General features: G+C 46.2%; 1 protein-coding gene across 1 annotated transcript in view; it reads right to left on the reverse strand.

The window, feature by feature from the left end:
- The window catches only part of slc38a11 (solute carrier family 38 member 11), a 99423-nt gene that overhangs the window by 14773 nt on the left and 70891 nt on the right, over window positions 1-13759 (reverse strand). Inside the window, exon 7 of the mRNA XM_078552314.1 lies at window positions 7501-7571. Within this exon, the coding sequence (XP_078408440.1) occupies window positions 7501-7571 (71 nt within the window). The remainder of the gene's footprint in view (window positions 1-7500; window positions 7572-13759) is intronic.

Here is a 13759-nt window from a genome sequence, read left to right on the forward strand (position 1 = left end):
CGTCCAGCGTGACTTACCGCCGGTGGCGCTCAGCACTACCTGTGCGGGCGGGTGGAAGAGGAAGAGTCAGGGCCTGTGGTCTTTTGCGCATGCGCGCAAATAAGCCCAGCAATCTCCCTGAGACACGGAGCTGCCTCAGGGAGATTATTATATAAAAACTTTTATTATGTACTTAAAGTTAAAAATTATTTAAACATGTCCCCTCATGTGACAGTGTCAATTGAGCTGGGAAATGTTTTTATATTTAGGAAAATGTTATCATTTCATTAATAAAAGCTTTAGGAAACCTCATCCCACTCGAAAGCCACTTGGGCTCTTCGCTTGCCTGCCAACCTTAAGGTTGGACGGGCAGTGTTGCAAACAGCTTTAATTGGTTTATTAATGGCCTTGATAGGCCTTTGATAGTTCGGCGGGCGTGCAGCCGACTCCAGCACGTGCCCACCGAACAAAAGGCCTAAATGATGCGCGGTGACATCGGGACACACGCCTGACGTCACCGCGTGTCATTTTGCACGTCGGTGTGTCGGGCACGCCGACAGCAATATTCTGGCCACGAGGATGAAGGGGCTTTGATAGGGTTGGAGGCGGGAGATGGCAGAGATATGAGGGTGAATGGGGCTTGGTAGGGTGGGAGGGGCGTGGGCGATGGTAGGCAGAGGGAAGATTTGAATGTGGAGCCTGACATAGAACAGTAGAATGCAGACACAGAAGTGGGGGGATGGGATTCTATTTGCATGAATGGGAGGGGATGCAGGCTGGGGGGTCAGTGTGGCACAAGAGGGACTTGTTGCACAGAGACTCGTGGGGGCATGAGGGAAGGGAAATGGCCTTGTGGTCATTCATTAAGGTGCCGGGGAGCTGAGTGAAAGACAGTCACAGTCCCTGGACTGATGCCAAGAGGTTGGGGTGAGAAATTAAAGGCAGTCCTGGGGCTCTGTGGACCTTGTAGTCAGGGTGAGAGACTAAGGGAACCCTGGGGCTCTGTGGGCCATGCAATAGGGCTATGCATGGCATGCAGGTTGTGTTGACACTCAGGAGGGACAATGCCTGTGTGTTCAATGCAAATCAGGCATAGCTTGCCGTGCAGGGCGTGGTCATAGTCTCACAGTCGGTGGTAATGGGGTTGTCTGGCTCAGTATTGGGCTGGAGATAGAATAATGAAATAGTTATGGTCAGGGAGGGTTATTTGAAGTTCTCCTGGCGGAAGGCGGTTGGGTTACCTCTGTATCTGACCATGCACATAGCCTCAAGTTGGGGAGGGCTGAGGTCCACATGGGGCATGGGGACATGAACAGCGATGGGTTCAGTGGGGAGGGCTGGAATGTCAACTACAATGACAATGGGATCCAGGGTTATCGGGGAGGTTGGAGAGTCACCAGAGGGAGTTTGACCTGCACATTGTGAGGTTCCAGGAACATCGGGGGGGACCCAAACTCTGACAGGGGGAGGGTCAAAACCAGTGTCAAAGTAGAAATGCAGGACCATCATCTTGAGACCCCAAAGTTATGGCGCAGTTTAAAATTGAAACTGGAAAACAATCTTCACGGGAGGGGGCTGAGCAGTGTAGGAGGAGCCTACGGCTGGACTCAGGGACCCTAACAGGGGGCACCCTCGCACTGCTTAGAGTAACAACATGAAAATGGAGTCTGAGCTGACAGAACTCAGGAAGAGTTTATTGAGAAGGTGCAATTGGAGCCACCGATAGTTGAAGCGCTTTAACGTAGACTGCAGCAGTCATTGGGTTCACAATAAAGTTGATCAATTTGAGCATTAACTGGGAGGAATGTGAGAATGGGAGATGCGGCCAATCATGAAGGGAGCGCAGCTACTGCGTATCTGCAAGATGACCAATGAAAGTCTCTAAGGTGCTTTCGGCAATTGGCATGGCTATCGGGCCAAAGGACATCCAGTCATTCCAAAAGTGCAGGTTAGGCATAATCAGCAACCAGATCAGACATAGTAGGAGTGCATTAGGTAAGGTTTAACATATCCAGGATGTGCTCAAGCCTCTTCCAACCTCTCTGGGATTAAGATGTCAAGTAGCTGGGGTGACATCTTGGTCACCTAAATCTGTGAGGTGGTGCCTCAGCTGGAACACTGGATCAGGGGAAGGCTAGGAGCACAGATGCAGCTCCAGGGCATGACAGTGGCTTTCTGGCAGCAATTGGGAGATATATTATAGTTGCCCATTACTCATTAATCTGTTGGACCTATCTGTCCACAGGGAGAAGCTGGGTTGAATAATGGAGCCTGCGCTCAATGCTGTTTTCTTGACAGCAGTCATCTGATTGAGGAGGAGAAGAAGGCCCTGCGCTGCCGAGGACAGCTTTGAGAAGAGGTCCAGCCTGAGGACCATGGTCCAGGGAGCCCCACCAACAGCCAGGGGATGAGGGGTTCAGACCCATCCCACGGAGGTGTTTTGCACGACCCAAGGGTCTACTGAAGACACCGTTCCTACCTGGAAATGGGTGAGAGACAATGCCACGCACATCTACTCTTGTCAACAGATGTGGTGGTTCATCTGCGGAAGGAGCTAATGCCACGTGGGCTGGGAGGACATCCCCTGCCAGTGCTCCTGAAGGTCGGTGCCGCACTGAATTTTTGCCAGCGGTCCGTTCCAGGGATCCACAGGGACCTATGTGGTATCTCTCAGTCCTCAACACAGAAAAGTGAAAAAAGGATGTGACAGATGCCCTCTACAGTAAGGCTAATCATTATGTGAAAACGAAAACAAAAATACCTGGAAAAGCTCAGCAGGTCTGGCAGCATCTGTGGAAGGGAGCACAGTTTTTCCTTAGTTTTGTTGAAGCGTCATGCAGACTCGAAACGTTAACTGTGCTCCCTTCCACAGATGCTGCCAGACCTGCTGAGTTTTTCCAGGTATTTTTGTTTTTGTTTTCGATTTCCAGCATCCACAGTATTTTGCTTTTAATCATTATGTGACATGCACACTGGATGAAGCTAGCCAGGCTGCTAGATTCCTGGGTTTCGCTGCAATCTCTGGCTTCCCTAGAGTACAGGGTATGATCGATTGCGCACATGTGGCTTTGAGAGCTCCATGGCAGCAGCTCTGATGTGCATTAACAGGAAATGGTTTCACTCAATAAACATTCAGCTGGTGTGCAACCATCAGGAGCATATCATGCACGTTTGTGCCAGGCACCCTGGGGGTTCCTATGACTCATACATCCTGAGGCACTCTCAGGTGCCTCAGGTATTTGAAGGGCCATAGCACGTACAGGGCTGGCTGCTGGGTGATAAGGCTGAAACGATGGCTCATGACACCCGTGCATCACGTTCAAAGTGCCTCAGAGGAGAGATACAACACGGTGCATCACAAGATCCATCATAGAGCAGACCATTGGCATCCTGAAGGTGCACTTCCGCTGCTTGGACCACTCAGGTGGGTCTCTGCAGTACTCTACGGAGCGGGTGTCCCACATAATCGTGTTCTGTTGAGCCCTTCACAAACTGGCGTTTCAAAGGGGAGATCGCTTGCCAGAGGGAGACATGGAGGAGGCTGAGAACTCCTCAGATGATGAAGACCTGGAAGGTACAGGAACCTGAAGAGGGTGATGATGGGGAGCTTCCTCGTGAAGATGTGATTGAAGCCACAAGACACGTGAGATATGCATAGCCACAAGGTTCCAGGAGGAGTAAAGTGCAGGCAAGGGTACTCAAAGTCATTTCTCCTGTCCATTAGTGGCACGCCAGTGATTTGAAAGGCCTTTATAAACACTAACATCGAGAGCAATGTCAGCATTGGGCCTTGGATCTCCACCTTCATGTTTGACCAGGCCCTAATCTTTGGAAAGGTCAGCAGCCAAAGCTGTATGTAGCCGCTCTGGGAAGTGAAAGGCAGCGCACCAGCATAAAGCCTGCATCAAGTGGACTCGATGCAGTTATGGCCTCTTGAATGAGACACTTGTTGCTGCCACAGAGATGTGCACATGGCTGGAGAGACCATCATGGCTGCAGGTCTTGTGCTTTGGCATTAACATTGAAGACAGCTAATTAATGATGAGACAACATGAGTGGTAACCCTCCAGTGCAATTGAGCACACATAACTCCATGGCGTAATGAATATCACTCCCGAATGCAATTTGCAGTCACTTTCAAAAAAGAGATTGACACATCTTCCTGACATTAGACAAGGGGTGAGTAAATAACGACATCACATGAATGTGAGTCTCACAAAGGGAGGCGATCGCAGAGTGAGAGCTTGGGTCACCCTTGCAATAAGAGGTCACATAGACACACATGCATGACGCATTCAAATGATGAGACCATTGTCACGAAGAGCAAATGTATTTACAAAGGTGCATGATATATACAGTGAGTGAACACCCATGACCCAAAAGTGTTATCAAGGTTTCACAATCTTTCAAACCCTACCACTACATCTTGGTGCATCTCCAATATCTGCAGCAGAGGTGCAGGCAACCTGCTAACTGCTACGCCCTGTTATCTTTGATGACCTTGACAGGCGTCCTCTGGAGGCCTGCTTTGGTCTCCTGCCTTGAGGCAGGTGCACCATCCTCGGCCAATGGCAGGTGGAGGTGATGAGGTCACAGGCATAGGGGATTGGGTTCAGCTGAACACTCATGGAGTTACCTGAGTGGATGGCCTCGGGGTGTCCAGCTGCTGGTCGTCCTCCCTGAAGGTACCTGAGGGCCCCTGTGTGACTCCTTGAAGAGAAGGGGTGCCTGGAGGGAGGTCAAGGTGCCCAGGCCTGCTCTCGCCTAGCCACTGATGGATCTCACCAATGCCTACAGCGATGGAGTGATGGTCCGAGCGCAAATCCAGCAGAACTTACTGGACCAAGGTCTCCAAGGTGGCTGCCACCCTTCCCATGGAGACCTTGAGGCGCTTGCATGGCAGAGCCATGCCATCAGACAGAATTCAGATGGACTCCTCTAATCCATTGACTGCCTCTTGCAACTCTGCCAGATGTTCCGCTGCCTGTTTTTGCATCTCCAACATGTTAGCAAAGGCCGCTTACAGAGGCTCATCATCTGACTCGGACTTAACAGGTGGCTGTTCTCCAGTCCTCCGAGTGCCAGATACCTGGGCTCTTACTACCTTTGCATGTTGTGGAGATGAGTCAGTGAGGCGTTCCCTAGAATGTGACCCCTGAGCCTGATCTAGAACTCCAGACCAAGCCTGCACACAACAAGAGGGACAGATCCCAGACTGGGAGAGGAATGGCGGACATCCAGGATCTTTCCATGTTTGAGGAGGATGCAACCGAGTTGGCGGACAAAGACAAAGATCGCTCCTGTGGGAAGGTGAGATTGGCCTCTCCCAGCAAGCCAGTATGGATGAGCCCTCAATGAGCTGATCACATTCTGACATTCACAGTGAGTGACATGCAATATTGTATTCAGCCTGTTCGTGAACTAACTTTATCTTCTCTCTGTTACAGGCAGCAGCAGGTCCAGACACACCAGCACAGGCTGGGGTGTGTCTCTGCGCTGGTGGAGGGTGCAGACAAACACAGCGACGGGTCTTCTTCAAATGGACCCTCAGCATCCTCCTCTCAGGTGGCCTGGAGGCTGGGGCTTTTGTTGCCTGTGCTGGTCTGTCTGGACCTGCTGCTGCCTGTAACAGAGAGAAGATAGAGTTAGTTCATGAACAGGAAAGATGATCAATGAGATGCAGGTGAATACAATGCTGATATCTGCCCTGCTAATATTTTGTGAGATCCCTAAGCTGAGTGACACTTTGTGTGCATAATGCCATTTTGAGAGTGTGCATTTTGGGTGAGCTGAAGGTTGACTTACCCTGGTGGTATGGGTGAGATCATTCATCTTCTTCCTGCACTGGATGGCATTTCTCTGTGCCTGTGAAGCTGACCACCCTTGCAACCACTTCCCAGGCTGGCGATATGAGGTTGCTGCACCTTCTGGAACCATCCTTTGGGTAGAGGACATCATTGTGCTGGTGCACACTATGATTAAGGGCCTCAAGTGATTCATTGCTGAACCTTTGCGCTGCCTTCTTTTTGCTAGCAGCAATCTCAGCCTTGGTCATCCATGCAGCTGGGTTGCAGAGAGTAATGTCTGTATTCGGCTGGCGTTTATAAATGGCGCCTGGACCTTCAACCCCCACGAGGTGACAGCGGGGCGGACAAATCATTGTCTGCTCCACATGTGATTTGGAGAGTTGCTTGCCAATGCATAATTAATGAACTTCCAAGCATAAGATTGAGAACAATTTCCTGGCCCACCAATCAGCGGGAAACGTGCCACCAATCTGGCCCGCCTCCCCACCAGGTCTCCAGAGCAGAAAATTCCACCCTATGAGTTTAAATCTGACCATGATAAGTTTTGAAAACTGAATCTGATAAATCTGATAATTAGTGGGCTATAACAAAGAAAATAACAATGAAAGCTTCTGGGTTGTCATAGAAGTTCAACTAGTTCATTAATCTGTTTCAGGAAAGGGAGCCAGCAACCCCTATCGAGTCTGGTCTACACATGACACCAAACCAAAATCCATACTCTCCTTGGTGCGTCTATCAAGGAGTTGCAGAGCTTCCTCCAGTGCTTACTTATGAATGACATGGATTTCCAATTATTTGAAGAAAATGATTTCAGTAGGCTACTATTAATTTCAAAATTTACTTCTATCTGCAGACATTACAATCTGATAATTATTTCAGGTGCAGGCTATGCAGGAGACTTCACTTTTTGTTTGGCAGTGCATTATGCTTCAAGATTTCAAGATCTGCACCAGTAATTATGCATTCACTTACCTTGTGCAAAATAGAGGCTTCAATTGAATGTTTCTAGCGCTTTAATGCTATTTGTGGTGCAGGTGATTTGGCATGGACTGTCTGAGACAACTTTCTCCAAAATATCTGAACCGCCCTTTTTGAGGGATTCCTGTCTTTTGTGACTGAGAAGGGTCGTTCTAGCCCATACCCCTGTGAACTTTACGATCATGGACGCTTCTTTAAATTTTTGGCCACAGCTGACATGCTGCACCTTATACTGCTCCTTCTTCTGCCATTTGAATTCTCCGCTATGCTCTCACTTTCTCTTCCCCAGATATTTGTCTGAGTTTCTAGGCCATGCAGCAGCTCTTTAGCAACTACAGATAACCACCTTCCTCAGTGGTGGAGCACTAGTCAGGTGCATGGTTACCATTTTAAACATGTCCAGCATATTAAATTAGTTCTTCTGACAAAGAAGATGCTGTGGTAATGCGTGGGTTGATGAAAATCCCTACCCTCATGTTGTTGATGGGTCCAGGAAAATCTAACCCTGAGTGTTTCAAGTGCAAAATTTTCCATTTCCTTGCACTACTACTGGCGAAACGCAAAATTTGAGGAAAAAACACATAAATTACTTCTTCAAACCCTACATAATTAACATTATCTTTCGGTTTATATTATTTTCGAAAGCTATTGTCATTAATCAATAACAAGTTGAAATGTAGATAAATAAACAACAGAATGAATCTATATTGATCTGTGCTAAATATGTAAGACTTACCAAATGTCATAACTCCCACTGCTTGTATTGCATTTGGCTGTGCAAAAACCCAGGCGTTTTCTGTGGATGGACTGGAAGATAAATAAGAGTCAGATAATAGTAGTCTATGGTTTTCTTTCTTTATTAGTTTCAGTGAAAATCGAGAATCACAAATAGTCATTCAATATACGGGGTATATATAAAGCAGTAGTAGACTATTTGCCTGTATTCAGAAAACTCATGGTATTCAATTCAGACAGATCAGTGGACATCATGAGGAGAAGCTCTGGCAATGTATACATGGAGAAGCACAGAAGCAACTAGTCATGAATCACAGTGACAGTCCTGTGCTATTGAATAACAGTGCAGACATTTCCTCTGAAAGCTTTAAAGCAATGAGACCAAATGACTACTACAGCAAGCTTCTCAGTCAGTTTTGCCAGCTATTTTTGCGAGCTGGCAGACTGTGTAATGGTGGTGGGTATTTAAACAACCCACTGGAGGAGGAGGCTCCACAAATATCCCCATCCTCAGTGATGGGGGAACCCAGTACATCAGCACAAAAGATAAGGCTGAAGCATTTGCGACAATCTTCAGCCAGAAATGCTGAGTGGATGATGTGTCTCAGCCTCCTCTGGAGGTCCCCAGCATCACAGATGCCAGTCTTCAGCAAATTCAATTCACTCCACGTGATATCAAGAAATGGCTGAAAGCACTGAATACTGCAAAGGCTATGGGCACTGACAATATTCTGGCAATAGTACTGAACAGTTGTGCTCCAGAACTAGCTGCACCCCTAGCCAAGCTGTTTCAGTACAGCTACAACACTGACATCTACCTGGCTATGCGTAAAATTGCCCAGCTATGTTCTGTACACAAAAAGCAGTACAAATCTAACCCAGCCAATTACTGCCCCATCAGTCAATAGTAAAGTGATGGAAGGGGTCATCAATAGTGTTAGCGAGCAGCACTTACTTAGCAATAACCTGCTCCCTGATGCTCAATTTGGGTTCTGCCAGGGCCACTGATCTCCTGACCTCATTACAACCTTGGTTCAAACATGGACAAAAGAGTTGAACTCCAGAAGTAAAGTGAGAGTGACTGCCTTTGACATCATCAGTTCTGTTGAAGGGTCATTGGACTCGAAACGTCAGCTCTTCTCTTCTCCACCGATGCTGCCAGACTTGCTGAGTTTTTCCAGGTAATTCTGTTTTTGTGGCACCAAGGAACCCTGGCAAAACTGGAGTCAATTGGAATCAGGGAGAAAACTCTCCGCTGGTTGGACTCATACCTAGCACAAAGGAAGATGGTTGTGCTTGTTGGAGGTCAATCATCTCAGTTTCAGGACATCACTGCAGGAGTTCCTTAGGCTAGTGTCCTAGGCCCAAACATCTTCAGTTGCTTCATCAATGATCTTCCTTCCATTGTAAGATCAGAGGTGGGGTATGGTCACTGATGATTGCACAATGTTCAGCACTGTTTCCGACTCCTCCGATACTGAAGCAGCCCATGTCCAAATGCAGCAAGACCTGGACAATATCCAGGCTTGGGCTGACAAGTGGAAAGTGACATTCATGCCACACAAGTGCCAGGCAGTGACCATTTCCAACAAGAGAGAATCTAACCATCACCCCTTGACATTCAATGGCATTACCATTGCTGAATCCCCCACTGCCAACATCCTGGGGGTTACCATTGACCAGAACTGAACTGGACTAGCCATATAAATACTGTGGCTACAAGAGCAGATCAGAGGCTTGGAATCCTGTGGTGACTCCCCAATCACCTTCAGTCACCCCAAAGTGTGTACGCCATCTACAAGACACAAATCAGGAGTGTGATGGAATATTCCCCCTTGCCTGGATGAGTGCAACTCCGAAAACACTCAAGAAGCTTGACACCATCCAGGACAAAGCAGCTCGCTTGATTGGCACCCCATCCACAAACATTCATCCCCTCCACCACCTACACACAATGTCAGCAGTATGTACTATCTACAAGATGCACTGCATCAACTCACCAAGCCCCTTTAGACAGCACTTTCCAAACCCATGACCATTACCATCTAGGACAAGGGCAGCAAGGGAACACCACCACCTGGAAGTTCTCCTCGAAGCCACTCACCATCCTGACTTGGAAATATATCATTGTTACTTCACTGTCGCTGGGTCAAAATCCCGGAACTCCCTCCCTAACAGGGTGGTGAGCGTGAAACAGCATGGACCGGCTTCCCTCTGGGTTCCCACCCACCCTGTCAGTGTACCTACAGCACATGGACTGCAGCGGATCAAGAAGGCAGTTCACGACCACCTTCTCAAGGGCAATTAGGGATGGGCAATAAATGCTGGCTTAGCTAGTGACACCCACATCCCATGAATTAATTTAAAAAAAACACCATTCAGAGACAAACTGTTGTATCCAGGATGGAAAGACCATGAAACAAAACCCTTGCTGCTGTGATTCCTTGGAAAATCCAATGTTTATTAAACATAAAATAATAAGTATTGTAAAATATATGAATAAATTAATAATAGCCTGCATAGATTTTTAATAGTGGGAATGAAGAGAATACTGCAAGCATGTTTTTCTCCTGTCCAGCTATTGGTACATTTCCACAGGGAAGGTGTTGGCCCTTGCAAATACTTGCTACTTGTTTGATTCATCTGCAGGTAGAATACTGTAGTTGGGATTTTTTTTCTATTTTAATGGCATTATATAAATACAAATGTCCCATACAAGGACTTCATTGCATCACAGAATCATAAAATGGAACAGCACAGATGGAAACCATTTGGCTCATGTGTGTACTCTGGCTTTTTGAAAGAGCTATCCAAATAGACCCACTCCTCTGCTCTTTCTCCATTGTTGTGCAATTGTTTCTATTTCAAGGCCTGAATTTTATGCTCTCCCGCTGGCGGGGTTGTAGGCCGGGTGGTGACTGTGAAATAGCATGGATCGGCTTCCCGCTGGATTCCCATTCACCCTGACCTCTCAGCAATTTTACGCTGGGAGGGTGAGACCTCGGACAGGTCACCTGTCCTTGCCTCAATTGAGGCCTTTAAATGGCCAATTATTGACCACTTAAGGGCCATTTCCCACCCAGCCTCAATTTTTAAACTGGGGGGAAGAATTCCTGGGTAGGGGGAAGCTCGAAAATAATGAAGGTTTAGGCCTCAGGCGGGAAGGGAGGAGCACCTCCATCAGAAGTCCCCTTTTAACTTTGGGTAACTGCCGGACATCCCTCCCTCCCACCCTGGCTTCTCCCCCAACAGCCCAAACCCCACCCCCCACAAGCCCTGTCCACTGCAGCATCTGGCGCTGGCAGGACTAGAGAGCTGCATTGGCTGAAGGGCAGAAGTCCCACCTCCAGCCAATTAGTACTCATTGGAGTGTTAAATGACTGCGGGGCAGACAGTGCTGACTCTGCAGATGGTGGGACGGGAAACCCCGCCATCCTAAATATGCTGCCCTAAGAATTTATTGATTTCCAAATGTTTATTCAGCCTTAGAAGGCTACATAGAGGTTTAATGTAACGGCAACCTTCACAGCTGAGATCAGCTGCTCCTGTTGTCAAAGGTTTCTGCAAACCTGAAGAAGATAGTATAGCTCTGTGACAGCTTCTCTTCTAAAGTAATGGATAAGTCTTCTAAGATACCCAGGTTAGTCTTTCTTGATCTGTAAATGTAGGCTCTTAGGGAAGAACAGGTGCGTAACTAAAGCTCGGACTGTAACGACTCCTGTTTTTCTTGTCCTCTGAATTTTTGCCTCCAAATCTTGGAACACTGAAAACCTTGTTTACTGCAAAATGAATTTCAGCTGCAAGCTAGACTGTTGTAGATAAAAGAATGGTAACTAAAAGTCTTGCATTAATGTGGTCATACAATTTAGCATAAATTACAGTAGGCATTAATGTACAAGAGGTATATTCGAAGCTAAATAGTAAATTTTTTAAAAAAACTTTGCAACAGATTATAGCCAAGATTTTGCTGACAATTAACAGTGGCCAGATTTTTACGTGGATGTGGAGGCCCTGCCCCCGGCTGAAAAGTCGGGGGCGATCCCGCTTCCATTTGGCAGCATCGCCCCAAGCTGCTTTTACAGCCAATGGAAGCGGCCACCACTGCTGGGGCTGGGACAATGTTCGTCAATGGAGCCGGATTGGAAGGCCTGTTGGGCTCTTCTGTCGGGGTCAGTCTGGCAGGCCCAACGAGGTGGGTGGAGGACTAGATATGGGTGGGCAGAGGCAGGGAACATGCGAGGGGGAGTACTGTGGGGGGGAAGGCTCCACTGGGCACAGGCTGTCCAAACAGGTGGGGCCCGCTCATGTCACAAAAAGGCTGCCAGGTGCCACATGGCATGGACACCTCCCACCACTAGTAAAATATCAGTAGCAGCAAGAGGAGACCCTTAAATGGCCACTTAAGGGCCTCAATTGGCACAATGACAAGTGGGCTGCCTGATGCCTACCCTGCTTCTGGTAAAATACGAGTGGAGGTGATGGACATGGTGCCTGCTGCCATTACAATCGATTTTACGGCTCCCCTGACTGCCAGCCTGGCAACCCATAGAATTCTACAAAATTGTCTCAATGACACATGGCTTTATTAATGCACAAATTGGCCATCAGTCTATGACAAGGAAGAGATGCCCTGCAAACTTGTGATTTGTGATGCTACACCATTAGCTTCACCAAAATGAACTGCGGAAGAGGACAAAAAAACAAATGAAATTTAAAAATATTGTGAACTAACTAATAAAGAGTATCAAACTTTTATGGCTGGGCATCAATGTCACATTAACAAAGTTATTTAAACAGCTAAAAAGGATTTTACTCAACAGAAAAAGCAACTGTTTACACAAAATGTGGCAGCATTAAATTGGCATCTCCTGAAAAAGAACCCCAACAATTTAAATCATGGAAACATGTTTAAAAATAAAGGTGATCCTGAATTTAAACAGGATGAGATAAATTCAATTTTTATGCAGGGCAATTTGGACGTGTAGCTAGTTGATACTTTCTTCACAGATTTGGACATCAAAAAAATATGCAGACATGAGAGAAAATGGAAATTAGGAGTTGAAACCTGAACAGATTGGTTTAGAGTCTGTTTCAAAAAGTGAAAACCCTGGTGATAATTTAGTGTCTGACTTTAAAGAAGAACAAATGAAATTGCTGATGCCAAATGATTTGCCAGCAATGTTATTTTTGTCAAAGTTAACTGGACCAAACAAAATGCCAAATCTTTGTACCCAACAATAATACTATCCCAGGGTCCAGAGTGTGTAAAATCCAATACAGATTTTAAAAAGTAACACAAGGACTGCAAAACCACAAAACAAACTTTTAACCAATAACATGGAAACACCATACAGATTACACAAAATTAAAAAGGAAATCCTTTGCAGAGACGGAAAGAACGTGAATCAACAAGTAGTAAAAGAAACAAAGACAGAAAACGCTGGAAAAACGCAGCAGGTCTGACAGCATCTGTGGAGAGAGAAACAGAGTTGATGTTTTGAGTCTGTATGACTCTTCTTCAAGAAGAGTCTTCAAGAAAAGTCATACAGACTCGAAACGTCAATTTTGTTTCTCTTTCCACAGATGCTGTCAGACCTGCTGAGCTTTTCCAGCATTTTTTGTTTGTTTCAAATTTCTAGCATATGCAGTATTTTGCTTTTATATTAGTAGTAAAAGAAACTCTTGTTTACAGAAGATTTGGGACTCCAGAAACTCATGCAAGCTGTACTTTAAATCTTAATTGTCATACGCAATTGATTGTTATGGGTTAAGTCTTATACGGTGTTGCCAAAATGATATGTTTAATGATTAAATGTGACAAAAGAAGAAAGAATGTTATCTGTTCTGTGTATAATAAGCAAGTTGTTAAAATGTTTACTGTGTTGTAATTTGTAGTTTTTGATAGTGCTATGGAAAAAGCATTATGGAAAAATCATTATTACAGCAATCTTTTTTCCATTTTTAGAGGGGGGTGGTGTTACAAATACAAGACTTTACAAGACAGTTATGTTTAAAAATGTTTCCTTTGAGGTGAAGGGGAGATGGTGATCACGCTAAACTCTGCCCTGAGACAGGCCCATGTGATCTGTGACCAAAACCTATTGAAAGTTAAATGATAAGTTTCACATCTTGATGTAAAAGAGGAACAGGTGTTTTTTCTGTACATAGAGGCAGCAAGAGAGAGACAGAAACAGCTGTGAACAGCATAGGAAAAGATTGCTTCTGCCTTGGCAATCAAGCAAGATGCTAATGAGAACTGG

The sequence above is a fragment of the Cetorhinus maximus genome, chromosome 11, assembly GCF_964194155.1.
Source record: "Cetorhinus maximus chromosome 11, sCetMax3.hap1.1, whole genome shotgun sequence".
NCBI lineage: Eukaryota > Metazoa > Chordata > Chondrichthyes > Lamniformes > Cetorhinidae > Cetorhinus > Cetorhinus maximus.